The sequence below is a fragment of the Bidens hawaiensis genome, unplaced genomic scaffold (assembly GCF_021521415.1).
Source record: "Bidens hawaiensis isolate Kalapana, Puna unplaced genomic scaffold, B.hawaiensis_p1.1 tig00002414_1, whole genome shotgun sequence".
NCBI lineage: Eukaryota > Viridiplantae > Streptophyta > Magnoliopsida > Asterales > Asteraceae > Bidens > Bidens hawaiensis.
In genome coordinates this window covers 2,387,632-2,409,411 of record NW_027491131.1, presented here as the reverse complement: position 1 = coordinate 2,409,411, position 21,780 = coordinate 2,387,632, and the positions used below count along the sequence as shown (strand labels likewise).

Genomic DNA, 21,780 nt, shown 5'->3' with positions numbered 1-21,780 from the left:
AACTTTTGTAAATATATGAATTAGTTTCAACTTTGGTCCTTTATTCACCCATTTAATTGACAAGTTTATTTATTTTTTTGTTTTATTATGTATGTTTAAATATATTATATTTTTGTTAAAAAAAAACAAACTTATTGTTGTGACATGCTTATTTTTATTGACGTTTTGATATAAATTTCGTTCAAACTATCGTTTTCGCAACATTGCGTGGGTTAACTAGAAACACTATATTTTATCTCTTCTTTTCAATTAAATAATATATATTTTTATATTTTTATCATTACGTTTTCCCTCTCCCCCACTCACAACCACTTACAAGTACTCTATATAATATAAAGAACTCACTCATAATAATACAGAACTAATAATACAGAAGACATGCCGAGAATACTCTCAGAGCATTCCCAGCCCGTTCCCTATCCTATATCCATATATATCATATAATTACACTAAAAAACACTGTATTTTCTTTCTCATGTTTAATTAAATAATATTTTTTATACCTTTATCATCATATTTTTTCTCTCTTTCACTCACAACTATTTTATAAAAATATTATACAGTATCTATAGTGAAACCTCAAATTTAACTTTCTCATATAAATTTTCTTTTTCATCACTCACAACCACTAATAGACATACTATATAATTTACAAATCTCCCTCATAAAATTTAAAAAAACGGATAAAGAATGCTCTCAGATCCAGTTTTGAAAACCATTCTTTCCCTCTCAAATAAAACACCACAAAACACAAGACATCATTCATATTCACCTTTTCAAATTTTCTAATTTCCATCAACTTAATAATAATATTCAAATCCAAGTTGTCAATATTCCCACAATAATAATATCCATCACCCACCACCCATGCATGCACCCCTTCCTACCTCTTTCTTCCTTCCAACCTCTTTTGACAATTTCATCTTCAAACTCCATAAATCCAAATCTCCATTCCACCACATATTCATACTCAAAACCATCAAAATGAACACCAAATTAACTCTTATTATATTCTTCCTCTCCGTATTCACATCTTCAATATCAGCCTTCCCTAACTTCTTCCCAAATATATCATCAATCCCACCAGGGTTCCTACCCAAAGGCGCGTGGGATGGCTTCAACAATCTATCCGGATGCCGCTCGGGCCAAACCGTAGCCGGCATCTCAAAACTCAAAAACTACTTCCATTACTTTGGATATCTGGGAAACATTAATCAGACTAGCAACTTCACCGATGACTTCGATGACGCGCTTGAGAAAGCGGTCAAAAACTACCAAAAAAACTTCAATCTTAACACTACCGGTGAGCTGGATGATGAGACAGTCAAGCAGATATTAAAACCTAGATGTGGAGTTCCGGATATTGTTAACGGATCAAGTACTATGAATTCGGGTAAATTTACGCCGATCGGGAAGTATTCGGTCGCGCATTACTCGTTTTTCCCTGGGGCGCCGCGGTGGCGCCCCTCCCAGCGCGAGCTGACTTACGCGTTTGATCCGCGGAATCAACTTTCGGACGACGTCAAGCGCGTGTTTGCTAACGCGTTTGCGCGATGGTCGGAGTGGACCCCGCTGACGTTTAGGAATATCAGTCGGTATAATGCCGCGGATCTCAAGATCGGGTTCTACTCTGGGGATCATGGAGACGGTACGTATTTGAGTAAAACGATTAATTTAGAAAATAAACTAGAATAATTATATTAACAAAAAAGCAATTCATGAATCATGAGGAGGGTTTTGCCCCTTTGTTTTTGGATCCGAGACATTTAAATATAGCCAGTATATTTTTGGTAACTATATTCAGTGTTGTAGAAATCTCTAGTCGCTGATCAGGCGATGGGGTGGGGACTAGCGATAAATCATGATTAATCTGGATTAACCGGGATTAATCGAATTAAAATTTTTATATTTAATTTTCAATTTTATATGTGTATACAGCAATTTATATACACACATTTTTATATATAATTTTAATATATACACACATTTTATAAATAATTTTTTATCTATATACACATTTTTTTATGTATATGTATATGGAATAGCCGGAAATTGCCTGGAAATTGTCGAAAATCGGCCGGAATTAAGGTCGGAGATAAGATCCGACTAGGTACGACTACCGATTTTATGGCAACCACCCAAAAATTAACCAGTCACCAACCATCAAGCGATTAATCGTCGACTAGTTCCCATTTTTACAACACTAACACCAATATACTTCAAATTATAACCTTTGGGCACAAAAGTGTATAATATATAATTTTTATTAACCCAAATAAACCAACTAAAAGAACTTATTTATTTATTTTTTTAAGATTTATGGTCTTTATTTGATGGAAAAATATTGATTTTTTAACGTGTACTAACTTAATATTAATTTCTAATATTTAGGTGAGGCGTTCGACGGGGTGTTGGGAACATTAGCGCACGCATTTGCACCGCCCGCAGGACTATTGCACATGGACATCGCTGAGACGTGGATCATCGATGACGTGTTCACTTCCGGATCAGCGTCCGCGATGGATTTGGAGTCCGTGGCGGTGCACGAGATCGGACATTTGTTGGGGCTCGGCCACTCGTCGGTTGAAGAAGCGATTATGTTTCCAACAATATCTTCCGGTGTACGTAAAGTTGAGTTGGCAAGAGATGACGTGGAGGGTATTCAGGAGTTGTACGGTACAAACCCGGATAATAATGGGACCACTGGGCCTACATTTGATGAGAGAGAAATTAATGGGGTGACACGTGGAGTTAGATCGATGGATTTTGTTCAACTATTATTATTGGCCGTTGGATTGATGGTATTTGTTTTGTAGATTAATGCTATTGGTCTAACTATATTTATTATTTGTTTTTTTATTGTAAATATTACGAATCTTTGAATGATTATTTTGGTCGGTGGAGATGTATTTAATTTTCACAATTTTGTTGTTTATTATATTTTTTTTCATATGGAATTATATTTTTTTTTTGTTAGTTGTGATACATAGAAAATTGTGTGAATGAGCCGAATACGAGCTCGACTTGTTTTGACTTGCGAAAGGTTCGAGCTTGGCTTGTTTTGAGCTTCCTTTCTACCCACGAGTTTGGTTTGTGAGCTCAGTCTCGGCTCATTTATTATTTATTAATCAATTTATATAATTTTTTTTCATTATGTTTACGTATTTTAGAAAAACTTTAAATAAACCTAAGCTCGGCTATGAAGTGTTAACAAAATATATAAAAGTCCAAAAAAAATTAAAACTTGAAAATACACCAGGCTCACTAAGGCTCGATGAGCCTAAACGAGCTACTCATGCAAGGCTTGAGCTCGAGCTAAATAACGAAACGAGCTATTTAAGGCTTGGGCTTCAGCTCAAGTTCGAAAAAGCTTAGGTTATTTCGAACTTTTTATCGATTCAAGCTTGGAATAGCTCGTGAGCAGCTTGGCTCGTTTGTACTCTTAAAAATTATTATTATAATTAAACAAGGTATATATTGCCACAACAAATATAGGCTAGGAAAGATGGTCAATGTATCTAATGAGTGAGTGTTTGACTGTGACTAATTGTTAATAATGTTGCATTTTTAATTTATATATTTGTTGGAATGCAATTACACCTGTAGCAGCAAAAGAAAATGTTATGGACTCAATTAATGAAGAAGTGGGCTGCTGAATGTCGGTGGGAAAGGAACGAAAAAGGTTTTATGAGGTTTGATGAAAGAGGTTTTTTTTTTTTTTGGGGAACGGCAGAAAGACACGAAGTCACGGAGGGGCAACAGTAAGTCACGAAGAAAAAAAAGAAGAAAAGGGTCATCAAAGTCACATTATTAATATTCATTCACCATTCACTCCATATAGATGGCATACTAGCTAGTAGTGTTTCGAAAATGTTACAACCATCAGTTAGTTTTGCTAAACATGTCCCCAATTTCCAATTCAGCTAATAACAAATTTTGTGTTAAGTATTCATAATCATTTCTCATTGTCTTCATTCGATAATAAAAGAAAACTAGCCGAATTGGAAATTATATTTAAAACCTTATTCTTTTCTTTTATTTTTTTTAAACTGGTTGTAAATGAAGAAAAAAGAATAAGCACTAAATAAATATAATTTGACCGAATAGAAAAAAAATGTGTTTTAGCAAAATGATATATATGATTTTTTTCCCCACAAAATTTATACAAAAATGAGCTCATGCAATTGATGCTCATGTAATGTGTTTTACCATGTGAGAACCTACCAACGAAGTAATTCATGTTCAGGACGAAACTATAATAAATGAGATATCAACGCTCGAAACTGTATGTTTGAAATAGACAAACTTAAAAAGATAAAAAGAAAAAAGAAAAATCAAGAAATTGCTGAAATATTTTCTCACATAAGATAGGAGAAAACTTAAGGTTGTAATATAAGCTATAGTTTTCTTTTAAGGTTGTAATATTATGATAAGTAAGTGATTATTCGATGCAAGCTGCATATTTTTTGTAAAAATGTAGCCAGGATAACAAATATTAGTCTTTTGTAACTATAACTATAGCTAGGTAAAATGCAGCTATGGTATCAAATATTAATATTTTGTAATTATAGGTTAGCTTTACGCATATTTTGTAAACAACAGAATTTTAAACAGCCTTATAGGCTTAATTTATATCTTTATTAACATTTTCTTTTCTCGCATGTCAATGATGGAGTTGATGAGGAAGATTTCAAATCTTTTATCTGAGACGCTGCAAGAAGTTGATCCAAATGACCGTGTAGTACGCCTGTTAATTATTATTGTTATTATTAGGGTAAGATTTAAGTATGAACTCATCTTTATGGATAACTTCTAAATAGAATGCTTTGGCTCTTTTTGAATCTGTTCTGCCCACTACATTTACATTTCCAATTTTTCAACGGCCAACATTAGAAACGGTTCTGGCTCGGAACCTTTTAAGCACCTACACTCCAGAGTCCGCAGGCCCTTCTGACCCAAACCCACCAAGACATAAATGGTTCGGTTTTTGTTTTAACTACCTAATCGGTTGGTTCTTGGTTCTTGTTTTAGCTATCTAAACGGTTCGTTTGCTTTACTCTTCGGATTGGTTCTTACCCGTTTGAGATAACGAGACATTTTTGGTTCGACCCAATACACATTACATGGTCTAGTGGTATGGGTCTAGTGGTTTTGGGCCATGTTCCCATTTCTCATGTGGGCTTTTGTTGCCACTTATGGCTCGAGGTTATCGAACATCAGTTATAAACATAATACATTTCATTGAAGACATATATTGAAGTTTATTTTTTCGTTTAATTCTTATTAGTTTGAGCAAAAAAAAGACTCCTCAAAGACGGCTCAACCATTTTTTAGGCCCAAAACAAATTAAGTCTAAATTGGGCTCACAAAAGCCTGACAAAACGGGTGGGTTGGGTGGGGTGACATGTCATAACTAGTTTTCCATAAGTCTCAGAACTTTTAACATCCCAGAAACCTTAGTTGGTTAGAGAGGCTATTGGTACTTTGATGTTATCAACAATATAAATGTCATGCTCCTTTACTTTGGTAACGGACTTAAAGGAAAGTTAACGTGACATAGTACAATGATATGTCGCACCTAATGCGTGAAAACCGAATGGAATCCGTAAACCCTCGCCCCTTGTCGGGTTCAAATATCAACGTCTTGGGGCACATTGGTCCGACTTTGAGCCTTCTTTAATTTGTAAACATAATTGAATTGGACCTCTTCTTCAAACCCGATTGGCTATTCCTATGTAGATTGTATAATTTAGGTCTCCATATATATATAAAAACATTACCTGATACCGCGATACTTGTAGGTAGACCTAATAGAACCCACACCGTAGTAGATTTAGCAACGGGGCTAAATGTCTAGTCATAATAAAGATTGTGCTCTTGTGAAAACCCCGGGCAACTAGTCGTGCCTTATACCAATCGATCGTCCCACCTGCTTTCATCTAGAGTTTATAAACCCACTTACATATGTCACTGATTTTACTCCATCCAGTCTCGGGACCAATTCCCAAGTTTCATTATCGTTATGCGCTTGGATCTCTAGTTTCATTGCCTCTGTCCGTTGTGGTTTCTTACTTGCTCCGGAGTAGTCTTTTAGATACTTTTATTTCGTCCTCAATGATGACCACGTGTGCATACCCAGGATTGGGTCTATGGTCTCAGATCGTCGCCTTAGCAGTTGTACTTCGGCTACTTTTTCCCTCGGTTCTGTTTCGGTTGGGCTTTCGGATTCTGTTTGATCACCTGCTGTGGTTGATCATCTTCATCAAACAATTTTTAGCTTAATTCTTGAAGCCCCAATAGAAGATTGAGAGCCACTTTTATTTTATGCGTGTTAATTTTCACGTTTGTATTTATGCATGATCCTAAATATATTGAGGAATCATTGTTGTTTTGTATATTTAAATTCCTTGTATTTTGCATCAAAAACTACATAAAATTTGAAACAATTCTTAATTTACGTTCACAGCATTTTTTAACAACAAAGGTTAGAGACATAATGTCAATTCACAAGCTATCAACCAAGATATGAAACATATGTTATTCAAGAAAATCATGTCAATACACAAGCTTGATACCAATAACTAAAAAATCGACAATAATATAAAAGCATGTAAAATAAAACATTACGATTAAATAAAGGGAAATTAAGAAACAATATAATTATAAAATCTTGGATCAATGCAAAGGGAACTTGAGGTTTTCAGTGGTGAATCGGGTTTGGTCCAGAAGGGACTAATCTTTTTGCTACTCCGTATCTTGGATCGATTTCATCCGGCAACGATGATGGTTGTGGTAGAAGTAGCTGACGTGTATGGACCAAGCGCGACTTTAAGTAATGATGATGCATGTGTTTCGGGTTCAAGATGGTGGTGGTGGCGGTTTCTAGCGAATTAGTGGAGGTAGCGGTGATTTCGAGAGGGAAGAGTAGCAACAACATAACAACAAATTTCTTGCAAAAGTTCTTAAGATTTCTTGAGAAAGATTGTACATGAATTGGTGATGGTGAAAGGAGTATTTATAAGAAGAGTTTGACCATAACTAGAAGTCATCTAGAAGTCATATTCCTAGAATAAATGTATCACTAATTTAATGGATTATCCTAACTGTTTTTAATTATTGTTATTTTAGATATATACAGACTAATTATTTGTTTATTATACAATTATAATTGATTTAAAATTTTCGTATTTTATTGTAATTTGTATATGTTTACGGAAAACTAAAGTCTTGCGATAACGTTAGTTACAAAAGAACATTATGTGTGTATAGAAAAGTCAAAATTTTATTAAAATTATAGTATTGTTATTTGAGGTATATACTAATTAATTCATTTGTTTATTATAAAATTATAATGAATTTAAATTATATGAATGGCTAGTTTTAGTCATATGGAGTTATCTTTAAATGGGACAACACTGGCAATGTTTGTTTTCTGTTCTGAATTCATAAATTCTGATGTAATTAATAAAAACTACATTATAACACACATATTTGATTTACAAGCATAACTTATTAAGAAATTCACAAAACGAGCTTAATTTCTTTATCAATGAATGAAATGTTTTCCAAGTTTTACTATTATACTATATTAATATAAGTAATTTAGAAATTAATAATCTCATTTTTTATGTATTGGCCGACAATAATCACACCTATAAAAATCACTACTAACGGTCCAACTATTTTTGTTTCATTGGATCTCTGTTAAAAAACACTTAACATTGTTAAGTTTGTTTCTGAGTTTCAAACCGATGCTTCAGGGCTTTGGATCGGTAGAATGATACGAGTCGACTGATATAAAATTTATCTCGAAACGGTGATCAAAACGACGATAAAGTGTTCAATTCGGGTGTTTGAATTTCCAATTAACAAAAATCAAGCCATTTGAATAACTGTTTTTAGATAAGTTTTGCATCAGTCAACTTGTATCATTTTTCCGACCAAAAGCCTTAAAACATTGGTTCAAAACTCGAAAACAAACTTAACGATGCTAAGAGTGTTTTAACGGAGGTCCATTTAGACAAAAATAGTTGAAAGGCCGGACCGTTGGTAGTGATTTTTGAAGGTGAGATTATTAATAAACAAAATGTGGGATTATTTATTTATAATTTGTCATTATTAATATATAGTGTTTTTTTTATAGTACTATATTATTACAATGAGTTATTTGTTAACATTGAAATTTGGGATTTATTATTTTTATTGTTACTAATTTTTAATATTCATTTAGAATTCTAAAAGGTACACAACTTGATATAAATTTGTAGCTAAAGAAAATCTAAATAAATGTATAGCTAAAGAAAATCTAAATAAATGTAGTATTTTTGCTATTAATTTGTTATTATAGCTGTAAAATTAATTATTATAACCATTTTTAGCATTATGTTATGGTTCATGTATTTGTTAATTGTTATGCGTATTTATTATTACTTCTTCAATATCATAGATTCAAAGTGTTTATATTGTATTAATTGTTATAGAAAATAATACTTAATTTGACCAAAAAATTATTGAATAATAATATGATGTATTTAATTTTTCTAAACAGTAAACGAACGCCTACGTAATTTTACTCTTAAATCAACGTCACGGTCCATTACGGTACCTAAATCCTCAACTTCTTAGGAAAGGATAATACTACATTTTGATACCACTGGACTATAAAAACTTTAATGTGGAATATTTTAATTACGTGTGTAAACATTGAACAGATGAACCAATCATCATTTGTCAAATGACTAGAATAGGCAAAGGTGACCTCAACATAGTAACGAACAAACAACATATTAAATATCCAGTTGCAGCGATACATACCAGCTAATCATTGCCTTAAGAAAATGAACATGTGTTTAATTAGTTAAGCGAACAAACATGAACACATGTCTTATGTGTTCGTTTACATTAATTTATGTTCAGTGCTTTATGTTTTTTTTTTCTGAAGTCTCATTCATGTAAAATTTCTACGTTATTACAATTTAGTTTAAGTTTATTATTAAAATATCACTCGTTATAATTCAATTTAGTTTTATTAAATATCTATTAGTTTTAATATATATATATATATATATATATATATATATATATATATAAATATCTTCTTTTATTGTACTCATCTTTTTAGAGTTTTGCTTTTATCTTTAGTTATCCTTTTAACCTTATAAGTATTGGTATTATGGGATTTACTAGATGACGAATTTTATAAATTGAGTTTTTGGAACTCTGTTTGTGACTCAATTTCAATTCTAAACTCACCCGCTTCATTTGGTATATAAGCTCTTGGTTATCAAATGAATTCTTATGGAAGAGATCAACCTTCAAGATCAAACGTCTCGGACGTACCAGATATCCGCTATGTGTACACAACCATCACAACTTCCACACATATAATATCTAATTATCAAAAATTTTTCACTCTCATCTAATCTAACTATACTATTAAAGCAATAGAGTTTTTGGACACATGACCTCTTTTTATTGGTCCAACCATATTGCTTCCGTATATAACAAGCACTTCTTTGATTTTCTTCACAATTAAATAATTCAAAAGGAAAATAAAATATCAATCCTTCCTAGATTTTATTCACATCTAAATAATTCTAAATTCATATTGAATGTCAACTTATATCATATGGCCATTAGACATATATATATTTTTAAATCATAGTCAATACATTAACTATCTTTAACTCATAGTCAATGCATTAAGTATCTTAAAATGCATTACTATAGTCAAGGTATAAATTATTTTTTATTTTTGAACCCGAAACCCGACCCGTTCCGATTTTTGGAATACCCTAAAATTTAATGTTTTTATACGAGTATTTAGATAGTGAAACCGTTTTTCACATTTTGTAAACTTAATATTTTTTATGAGAGACTATTTAACCTTGTGCTTAATGCGTAATAATATAATATATAGATTGTTAATAACGGTTTAAATCATTATTCTTTTCAAATCCTAATAAATGGTTAAATAAGCTAATAATTAGAAAATGTGCTTTTCACATTTAACAATTTAATTATGCTAAATTCATTCAATAATTTTTGTATTGTGAAACTTATTCGTAATATTGAATGATTGTTATAGAGTAAGTGATCTATATATATATATTAAAAAAATTCATTTTCCTTCATTCTTATTGGTCCATTACCATAATTTCCTAAAATACTAAGTCATCTTAGAATTTCTTGATAATAAAATAAATCAAAAATAAATTAAATTGCATTCAATTACCATGATATCAATTTGTCCGTTTCATTCTTCAGCACCTTAATTTTTGTTCAATTCTCTCGTTGTTACAAACACAAAATCCGCCCTTTTTACAAACATCAAATGATCATCTAAGATTTCATACAATCTATGTGATAATTGATTGTAACCCAGTTCACAGTCGATCTCTTTTCATCAACTATTCATGATCGATTTCGGTATGTTTTCCGTATTATTATTATTATTATTATTATTATTATTATTATATTTTCATTCATGGGTTATTCATCTCTGCTTTAATCTCTCGCACCCTCTGTTGATGTTTATGTCATCGTCGGTATCTTGCTTCTTGGGCTTCATTATTTGATTTTATATGAATTGGGTTTTATTTATTTTTTTGTGATTTTATTCTCATAATATTGTCTGTTAAAAAACAGAGATTGAAAGGTGAATGGAGTAAAATCATGAACATTTTCTTTTTGTGATGTTGATGTAGATTCGAAGAACAAATAGAAGAAGTTACAAAAACTTCATCACGTGTATGCTAATTACTTTGTAACCTTGAACAACTTTTTTCCTTCAATTAATTATATTGACAAATTTACTAATTTTGTTGTTTGAAGGAAATATGAAGAACCATTCTACCAAGTGTTGAGGAATTTTGTTTCATCACAAACCATATTTACATAAAATTGGAGGTTTAATTTCTATAATTACTTCAACTTTTTTTAGCTAATCATTAGGGTATTTTAGTTACGCAGTTTTGCAGGTTGTGAAAATTGATTGACATGAATCATGTCAAATACGAAGGCCATATATATATATATATATATATTTGGCTAATCATTTTAATTATGTCAAATAAATGACTCAAAACGGGTCATTTGTGTAAAAAAAAATATCGGTTTGGTTCGGGTCAAAACGAGCCATTTTAAAAATATTATTTGTTTGGTTCGGCTCAAAGCGGGCCACTTTATAATGGTATCACTTCTGTAGCACTGTTTAATCCTGTTTAATCTAGCCAAAAATAAAAGTAGCATTGTCAACACCCTGATAATTTATAAAATTATTATAATATTCATTATGTATATGCTTTGTGTTCTTTCAGGAGATAATAAGTACCATACACTACAGTCAAAATGTCAACACTCTTTATAATCAAGCATAAACATGCTTATATTGACATTACTAATTGTAGTTAGTTCTTTTGTGTTTGCCTTTTTTTATTATTCTAAAATATTGCTTATTAGTAGTTGTTCCGATTTAGTAATAGAAAGTAAAGGAAGGAATCTACCTAATACTATTAAACTAACATCTTTTTTAGACACTTGGCATGTTTCTTTTGCTATATTGTTAGAGTTTCCATATATACTAAGCCATATTATAATATCTTAATAATTAAATAATTAAAACTAAATAATATCTTAATAATTAAATAATATCTTTTTAATAACCCGGATCATCGATTCAAGTTAATCGAATCTACCTTTTAAATTTAAAAAAATGTTCGACTATTAATAAAAATAATAATTACATAAATTATAGGTTTCAACTCTCCTATTTTTGTTGCGTCTTTATGAAATCATTTTTACAATAAAAACCGTTTGACTATTAATAACAATATTAACTAGATTAACTTTCAAATTTCAAATTTATGTGCCAACTGATTACCTTTAATGAAATTGAGAATAACTTTCATTTTTAAATTAACTTACAAAAAATATTTATGTTATTACTCCTCTCTATATACTTTCAGTTTTACACAATAAATTTCACACCACATCTTTTCATCTATCAAATTCTGTAATTTCGCATTTCTTTGTAGGTTCATTTGTATTACTTAGATTATTTCATTCATTCATATTATTGATATCGTTCATATATTTTAATTATTATCAATTTAATACTTTGTTTGCGTTCTTATTATTTTATTACAAACAACACAATGGAGCCAAAATAAAAAAGAAGACAACCATGTTTAATAAGTTGGATATGCTTAAGAATGATTGTTTTCTCAAGGTCCGCATATTGAAGTTATTGCGTCTAAAGGCCAATAACAAACCCGGTGAATGTTGATGAAGAAGCGATGTTTGGCACCTTAAAGGTTGATATGTGATGGACGTTGGAGGCTCAAAATAAATGCAACACTTGAAGACCTTTTTTTTGCCTTTCAGTTTTAGTGTGTTTTGTTTTCTAGGACAATTTCTTCATGTTTCCAATTTGGTTTGATTTGTGTTGGATTTTTATATATCGTCTAAATTTACGGTTTGCTTTATAATTTAGTTATTTCATATTCTAAGGTAATATGTCAAAATCTAAGTCTTTAACATACCCGGTGTTTGGAAAAGTAAATGTTTTTTAAATTTGTTACACTTAATTATTTTAATTATCTTACTTTTCAAAACATACTTTTATAACATTTGCATTTTGTTGTCTTTTTTGTGTGTTAAAAATTAGATTACCCGTGGTATATGATTTTCCAAATCATTAATAATATTAAACATTTTATTGAAGTCAACATAGTGATCACCTCGATAATTTGTACTCAACATGTTATCTACTACTTGTTAATCAACAAAAATTTTTTTATACTCACAAAAACCTTGAGTAACGAAAATGGATTATTTATCAACTATAAGGTGTGATGTTTATAACAAATTCTTATCAAACATCTCTTTGATTTCCTGGTTGAATATGAATATGAACTCATGGTAGAAACATGCCTTGCTTTACGCTTACTACACACTTATTAGTTTATGAATTTTAAATTTTTAACTTTTAATTGTGTTTCTAAACATTGTACTTCGTATCTTATTTTGGTTTATCTTTATGTCTGACAATAATTTGCTTTCGTACCAGTATTATTTACAACTAAATATCATGTTGTTGTCCTAGAAAACATATTACAAATTACAATATAAATATAAAATTATATATGTTTGTTAGACGATTTCTATATGTCCACCTGTGTCATGCACGAGTTAATAACCTAGTTTATATCACTAAATGAAAATCCAAGTAAAGTTGAAACATAAGGCGGTTACGATTTATAGATAATTAAAGAAAGTTGAATTGTAGGAATAATTATAATAATTATTGCATTTATTTAAATTTAAATTGGAATGAACTAAATTGCCAGTTCACCATAAAACGTTTTGACTATCTTATGAAACTGATTAATAATTGTCATTATTAGTCTTAAAACACATGTTTTCTTTAGACCATTTTAAATACCGACTTATCCTCTTTTTCGAGCACACACCCCAATTGACAGATGCTTCCCTTCACCCAACTATTCTCTATTTTGTATTTAGCTCCCCCCCTAATCGCCGTCGTTATTAGAATCATGTATCAGTCAACGTATTTAAAGCATCCATTTACTTGTCTCTTTATTATGAATCAAAACCATAAGCTTATTTTTTTTCAATAGTATGGCACGAAAAAAAATCAAATTTTGGTTATTCGGTTTGGGATTAGTTATGCGGTTTGAATGAAGATGACAACTTGTTTCTTTTATATTATATTAGTATTATTTTTAAATTCTGAACCACTTTTCTTTTTATTAACTATTAATGAAATACATTATTTATAGTGTAATAAGATTGGATTTTACTAATAGTTATGTTTATAATACAAATTAATCATTCCTTCAAAATTATGATTACTTAGAAACTGATTTTACTTATATATATATGTAAATTTATCTATTCATATTAATTCAAATTTTTATATATCTTTAAATAAATAAACATATATGTTTATTTGACAATTTTACTAATTTCCACCTGTGTAATACACGGGTTAATAGCTAGTTATCACTATTCCTTTCCCTTTTGTCTGTGCATCTTTTTTTTTGTAACTTATGCTTTGTTGTTTGTCATATAATTATAATAATTATTATAAAAAAACTATTAATATATATATATATATATATATATATATATATATCTTTTTTTTTCTCTTTTATTATTGTAATCCTAATTATTATTATTATTATTGCCAACTTATGTAAGTATAAAATAATACATTGAAAATATCATAACAATAATAGTTCATTAATAATAATAATAACAAAAAAACAAAATGAATAAAAATATATATCTTTATATATATATATATATATTTAAAATTTTAAAAAGACTACAAAATGAAAAAAAAATGTTAAAGGGAGTTATATGTCAAATAAAAAATGTTAAAGGAAATAAATTTGGAGGGGGGGGGGTTGTGAAAAGCAATGAAAGAGTACGTTTAACCTAACCATTTTTTGTTCAGTTTAATAGTCTCGTCGCGGCGCTCAGGCCATAAATACTAGTTAGGAATAAATGGCAAGCCGAGTTGGGAAATAATCAAAATTATTAAGGTGAGAATATACATATAAGTAGGGTTGACAATTTAGACATGATACATAAATACACAATACGAACTTACACGACTTTAACAGGTATCGGGTATGGTCTTAATAGGTTTTGTGTACTAAACATGTTAATTTTTTTTGTCTAAACGGGTAAAATACTCGTTTACCTGTTAAGTATTTGTTAATACCTGATTAGATTTTTATATAAATAAAAATACATAATAATACAATATATTATGTACTCTAAACAGTTAACCCTAAAATTTTATACCAAACAATTGAACACGGCACACATCATTCCAATCTAACGTCAAGTAGACGACACACAAACCTTTCTCTGATTCTCCCTCTTCGATAGTCCGGTGGTTTTCCTCCACATATCTAGTATTTGTAGCCTTCGATCTACGGTCTACCTCTCCACATCTGCGATTCTCCGGCAGTCCGGCCTCCTCACAGTTGCAGCTGCGCCACAAGCCACCGAACGCCCGAACCCTTCTAAACAAGTTGTTAAATATGTGTTTCCAAACAGCTCTTGTCGTGTCTTATTGTGTATGCCTGGTATTAACAGATTCGTGTTCGGGGTGGGAAGCAGATACACGATAAATTTTCGTGTAGTGTACAGGTATACATGTTTCGTACTCGTGTTTTATCATGTTCGTATCTTATTGTGTACAGGTATACACAATATGCCAGCCCTACGTTAAGTTAGAAGTTTTATCTTTGATATATTCTATTATTTGTAAGAAAATTGTTCACATTTAATACTGAAGATAAGTTTTAGACTATTATAACATTCTATATTCAATAATATGTGTATTTACCTATTTGAGTCACATCCGTAGTTTTAAGAAAAAAAAAACTAGTAAAATAGCCCGCGCGTTACGGCAGGAGCGTTGATACACGTTAATTTGTGCGTTCTGATGGAATGCTGATAAAACATAAAGTTACTAAAGTTTGTACGTACATTTATGATTGGTCTGATTTTAATAAAATTTATATCGAAATATTATATAGAAATAAGGATGTATATATGCAAACTTAAGTTGTCATGAAGAAAAAAAAAATTATATTTGACCCATTTGTCTTTTTGGGTGAGCTAGGTACTAACTAAAATTTATATCGAAGCGTATGTAGAAATAATGGCGTGTGTTTGTATTCGAAATTTAGAGACACGTTACTAATGAAAAAAAGTTATATATTATATTGACCATGATCGGTGTCTCACAAAACTTGTACCGAAATGAAAATATAAATAAGCGCGTCACAATGATTATTCGAAGTTTAAGAAACATAATAATTTAAAAATAAAGTGTGTCGAAGCGAAGTTCAATGCGATGCGAATTCTCTGCGATGCGAAGTTCTATGCAATGTGAAAATTTTCTAATCTTCTAGAAGCAATCTTTTTGGGGATCTGTTTTATCTAACTTGTCAGAGGTTAGTACAACAACCCCAAGTACATGCGAATGCGAACTTTAAACACAAATTTTTCAACAACTTTAAACACTTATTTCTTGAGTTTTAACACCTTTTAAACTTATGATTTCTACCAAGAACAATTTCTAAGTCATTTTGTGAAACTTTGAACCCGAGTCTTTTTGTTTTTTTGTGGGTTTCTGTGCAAAAACACTTTCTTTTCACTTTCTCAAGATCTAAAACCAAGGTTGTGATCTAAAAACCTCAACTAGTGAGCCGAAGCTCTGATACCAATTGTAGATCCCGATGGGGGTGGATCTAACAACTATTCTTGGATCAACCAAACTCGGTGCTAGCGGAATATCATACCGAGTCACCTTTGGTCTCGAATCTTGAAGTTTATTTTCGGTTATGAGAGTGAGAGTAAGAGAGAAAGAAAGAGTAAAAGCTAACAATTTGACAAACGCTTGTTTTCTCATGGCATGCTTCCCTATTTATAGGAAGCATGCATGAAATAATATATTATTTCCACTTGTCCAATGGGCTTCTTTACAATGGCCCAAGGTGTTGGGTTTTAACAAGATTATCAAAGTGATAAAACCTTACTTTTACCAAAAACGCAGTGGATAAATATTTTAAATCTTGTTAGTTTATAGTGTATAAAACCAATTTTATACAACCCGGATCCAAATACGAAATACATACTATCAAACACATGCATGTCACTATAAGTCCATGCATGTTAAGACTACCTTTCAAAACCAAGGAAATGTGAAAGGGATGATGAATGGTAGGCTAGAACTTCAAGATAGGAGTTCCTCAAGCTTGTATACCCTTCAAGCCTTTAAGCAAACACCTTGTAGCTAGAATTTGCACTCAAAAATTTTCTTCCTCCCTTGGCGCCTCCTCTTGGCCGAAAATTAGAGAGAAAAGAGAGAGAGAGAGTAGAAAACTTTTTTTGTTACTTGCAAAAAAAATGAGAGTGAAAGAGGAAGTAAATGTTTATCTTTTGGCACCACCCATGGCACCAATTAGAAACCTTGTATGTCTCCATTAACATTTGAAATAACAATAAAATAATAAGAGAGAAAGAGATTCCTTCCTTGTTATTATTATTATTATTTTTTTTAAACCTTCCATTTATATATTTGTGTTATAAAACTTATTACTTATAAGTGTAACACAACATATAGGCAACATGCTAGGTAACCATTTTCACATATTGTTATTTAATCATCTTAAGTAACACTATGGAATGTTCTCTCTCAAAATATAAATCATCCATATGATTTATTCATTTCACAAGTATATTGTATTTAGAAACCCTTTTCCAAATAACATAAGTGTCAATATTTATTTACTTATGATCATATCATATATAAACAAATATAATTGGTGTTTGTCTAGCTTGTTATTGGGTATGACCCGACTTGGATCATAACGTACTAGCCACATCAATTATAATATGTGTCTTGGGCAGACCGAGTCCAACAATCTCCCACTTGCACAAGATACATAGAATATTGATGCAAGTAGCAAATACCGCCTAACTACGGTTTACTACCCCTAATACGCATGACGAAGTGCCATTCAATAACATCATCCCCTTCAAGTCCCTTACTTGAAATGATTTAGGTGAATCTATCATTTATCCTTTTGCCTCAGATGTCATGTCAAATCCAGAGACATAGAGTGATTATTCTCTGTTGATTTAACTTAGCAGGCCTTAGACATCTTACTCTCAACGAATAAGAGGGACAAATCCCCTTTTGACTACATACGTCTTTCACAATCACCTAGTACCATACCTGATCTTAGACTTATGTACCGTCATGTTTCAGAGCAGCGAAGAACTAAGTCAAAGCATAATACTTGGTGAATATCAAGACCCAATATGTATCTCAGGTCGGAGGATACTATGATATTCGCCTTTCCTCAAATTTACTTATGATCAATTACAAAGATTCCATATAGTAACATTTGAGAGCGGGTCAGTCCAATATTTATATCCCATAAATATCTATGAACCTTGGCAGCAACCCTTGCTCTATATTCATACCTTATGAATATCCACCAATCCAAGTTCATAATAGTCTTACCTTCATATTTGCTCTCACAAATATGAGCGACTACGGACATTTAGAATAAGTAACTTATTCATGGATTTAAACATGCTAAAATGGAACATAACTCAAAATGTCATAATCATAAACCATAATCATATGAATGAGTCAAAATAACAGTTGTTCCGATATCCAAATACAAAATTCGATCATATCCAATCACTATAATACCGAAGTCCTAAGGCACAAGCGTGACCTTCATGCTTTGGCCTTTCAAGGAGCTTCATCAGTGGATCCACAATGTTTTGATCGGTGTGAACTTTGCGAATACATATCTTTCCCTTTTCAACTTCATCCCTTATGTAGTTGAACCTCCGCTCAATGTGCCTCGTCTTTTGATGTGCACAAGGTTCCTTGATTTGAGCAATCGCACCCTCGTTGTCACAAAAGATTTCTAGAGGGTCCTGAATGGTACGGACCTCCCCTAGGTCGGTGATGAATTTCCTAATCCATGCAGCTTCTTGAGCTGCCAATGAGGTGGCGATGTATTCCGATTCTGTGGTGGACAAATCTACCACATCTTGTTTAAAGCTCTTCTAAGAGACCGCCCCACCATTCATAATGAAAACATATCCCGATTGTGATCGAGAATCATCTTGATCGGTTTGGAAACTCGCATCCATGTAACCCTTTACAACGATTTCCTCATCACCCGACCCGTATATTAGAAACATGTCTTAGTCCTTTTAAGGTATTTCAATATACTCTTAACCGCCATCCAATGGCTACTTCCCGGATTATGTTGGAATCTACTTGTCATGCTTAAAGCGCATAACACATCCGGTCTAGTGCATACCATTGCATACATGATGGATCCAATAGCCGATGCGTATGGGATTCCATTCATTTTCTCTTGCTCATCCTTTGAGCTTGGACATTGAGATATACTCAATATCGTTCCTCTTTGAATAGGTACCAAACCTCTCTTAGAGTTCTTCATCTTGAACCTTTTCAAGATTTTGTCAATGTATGCACTTTGAATTAAACCTTTCAACCGCCTTGATCTATCCCTATAGATCTTTATTCCCAAAATATAGGCGGCTTCACCAAGATCTTTGATGGAAAAACAACTTCCAAGCCATGCTTTTACACCTTCCATGATTGGAATGTCATTCCAAAATAGTATTATGTCATCAACATACAATACTAAGAAGGTAATGATGCTCCAACTAGCTTTCTTATACACACAAGCTTCATCACTATATTTGATGAATCCAAATTTCTTAGCTTCTTCATCAAAACGGTGATTCCAACTTCTAGATGCTTGTTTCAATCCATAGATTGATTTCTTTAACTTGCATACTTTGTTAGGATGTTGTGGATCGACAAAACCTTAAGGTTGAACCATATAGACATCTTCTCAAGATGCCCATTTAGAAAAGCGGTTTTGACATCCATTTGCCATATCTCATAGTCATAATGTGCGGCTATGGCAAACAATATCCTAATAGAATTTAGCATTGCTATGGGAGAAAAAGTTTCGTCATAGTCAACCCCTTGAGTTTGAGTGAAACCTTTTGCTACAAGTCTTGCTTTATAAGTATCCAAGTTTCCATGCATATCGGTTTTCTTCTTGAAAACCCATTTACTTCCAACCAGTTTGGAATTAAGAGGTGGTACAACCAAATCCCATACTTGGTTGTCATGCATGGATTGCATCTCAACGTTCATGGCTTCAAGCCATTTGTCACAATCGGATTGTGACATTGCATCACGGTATGTGGTGGGTTCATCCGAATCTACCACATAGCATCCATCCATGAAAAATCCATATCTTTCGGGTGGATGACTAATTCTACTGGATTTGCGAACGTTTTGTGTGTTTTGATCAACCATTTGATCATTCTTAATAACCTCTTGATGATTGCTAGTATCAACCATACGTGTATCGGCTTGTGGTTCTCGATCCTCGTCGAGTTCCACCGTTCTACTAGTACCTTCCATAAGGAACTTAGTTTCCAAGAACTCGGCCTTTCGAGCAACGAACACCTTTTGCTCGGTTGGGTTGTAGAAATAATATCCCATAGAATCTTTGGGATATCCTATAAAGATACACTTAGTGGATCGACTTTCAAGTTTGTTTTGGGTGTTGTTCTTGACATAAGCCTCACAACCCCATACCTTTAAATATGATAATGATGGAGCCCTTCCATTCCATATTTCAAAAGGTGTCTTGTCCACTTTCTTGGTTGGGGCCATATTTAGAATACGGGCCGTGGAGAGCAAAGCGAAACCCCAAAATGATAAAGGCAATGTGCTTTTAGCCATCATAGATCGAACCATATCCAATAGAGTTCGATTCCTCCTTTCGGATACACCATTGTGTTGTGGTGTTCCGGATGGAATAAGTTGTGAGATGATCCCACAACTCCTAAGATGATCTTGGAAAGCATCACTTAGGTATTCTCCTCCTCTATCCGAACGAAGTACTTTGACGGTTTTATCGAGTTGATTTTGTACTTCATTTTGGAAGATTTTGAACATTTCAAAAGCTTCATCTTTGTGTCTTAACAAGTACACATACCCATAACGACTATAGTCGTCAATAAAGGTAATGAAGTATCTTTCACCATTCCTTGTCATTGCCTTAAAATGACCACATACATCCGAATGTATGATACCTAATAAGTGTTTTGCCCCTTCGTTTGTCCCACTAAAGGGGTCCTCGGTCATCTTTCCTAACATACAAGACTCGCATTTATCAAATGAATCACCTTCACTTGATTCCAAACGACCATTCTTTTGAAGTGTATGTATGCGTCTTTGTTTATATGACCAAGGCGACAATACCAAAGATAAGTTTTACTCAAATCCATTTTGAGTCTTTTGGTGCTTGATTGGTATAACATGTTATCATAAGATGTGTTATTATGAACCAATTCATAAATGCCATTAGATGGCATTGCTTTAAAATAAAATGCATCATTCATGAAAACATAAATACAATCATCCATAAACTTAAAATCATAACCATATTGTCTTAACAAGGAAACGGAGATAATATTCCTAGTCAAACTAGGAGCATACAAAACATTATTTAAAATAACTTCCAAACCATTTGGAAGCTTCAAAATATACTCCCCTCGGGCTTTGACAACAACCTTTGCTCCGTTGCCCATGAAGAGACTAATATCTCCCTTCTTGAATCCTTCATTTCCTTTGAACCCCTGCAACAAATTGCAAATATGAGTTCCACATCCGGTATCCAATACCCATGTGTTAGAGGAAATAATATTAAGATCAACATGAATCATGAAAGTTGTACCCGAGGTTTGCCCCGCATCCCTCTTAGCTTTCAACTCTTTTAGATAGGTTGGACAATTCCTCATCCAATGCCCTATCTCCCCATATCCAAAGCACGGATCCTCCGCGCAAACCTTTGGCTTCTTTTCTTTCGGTTTTGGTGGTCCCGCTTTCGCCTTTCCCTTGAACTTAGCCATGACTTGTCCCTTACCTTTGGCAACCTTTGCCTTAGGTTCCGGGTGATGCCTCTTCCTATTACCGCCTTCATTGATTGTTAGCACGGGTAAAACCTTTTTACCCATTCCCGTCTCGGCCGTCTTGAGAATTGCGTGAAGCTCACCAATGCTCTTGTCCCACCCATTCATGTTATAATTCATAACAAAAGTCTCAAATTTCTTGGTTAGCCCATTTAGGATCAAATCCGTGGCTAACTCGTT

General features: G+C 32.4%; 1 protein-coding gene across 1 annotated transcript; it reads left to right on the top strand.

Annotated features, from left to right (window-relative positions):
* Window positions 1-984: 984 nt before the first annotated feature.
* LOC143619098 (metalloendoproteinase 2-MMP-like) lies at window positions 985-2,816 on the top strand. Its single transcript, XM_077091116.1, has 2 exons — window positions 985-1,648; window positions 2,392-2,816. Exons 1-2 carry the CDS (start codon window positions 985-987, stop codon window positions 2,814-2,816), a joined length of 1,089 nt encoding a protein of 362 aa, XP_076947231.1.
* The last annotated feature ends 18,964 nt before the right edge of the window (window positions 2,817-21,780 follow it).

Bases quoted from the DNA above. Each gene is read 5' to 3' on its own strand.
- LOC143619098 (XM_077091116.1), top strand. From the start codon at position 985: ATGAACACCAAATTAACTCTTATTATATTCTTCCTCTCCGTATTCACA. The intron at 1,649-2,391 runs GTACGTATTTGA...TCTAATATTTAG, and splicing joins CTCTGGGGATCATGGAGACG to GTGAGGCGTTCGACGGGGTG.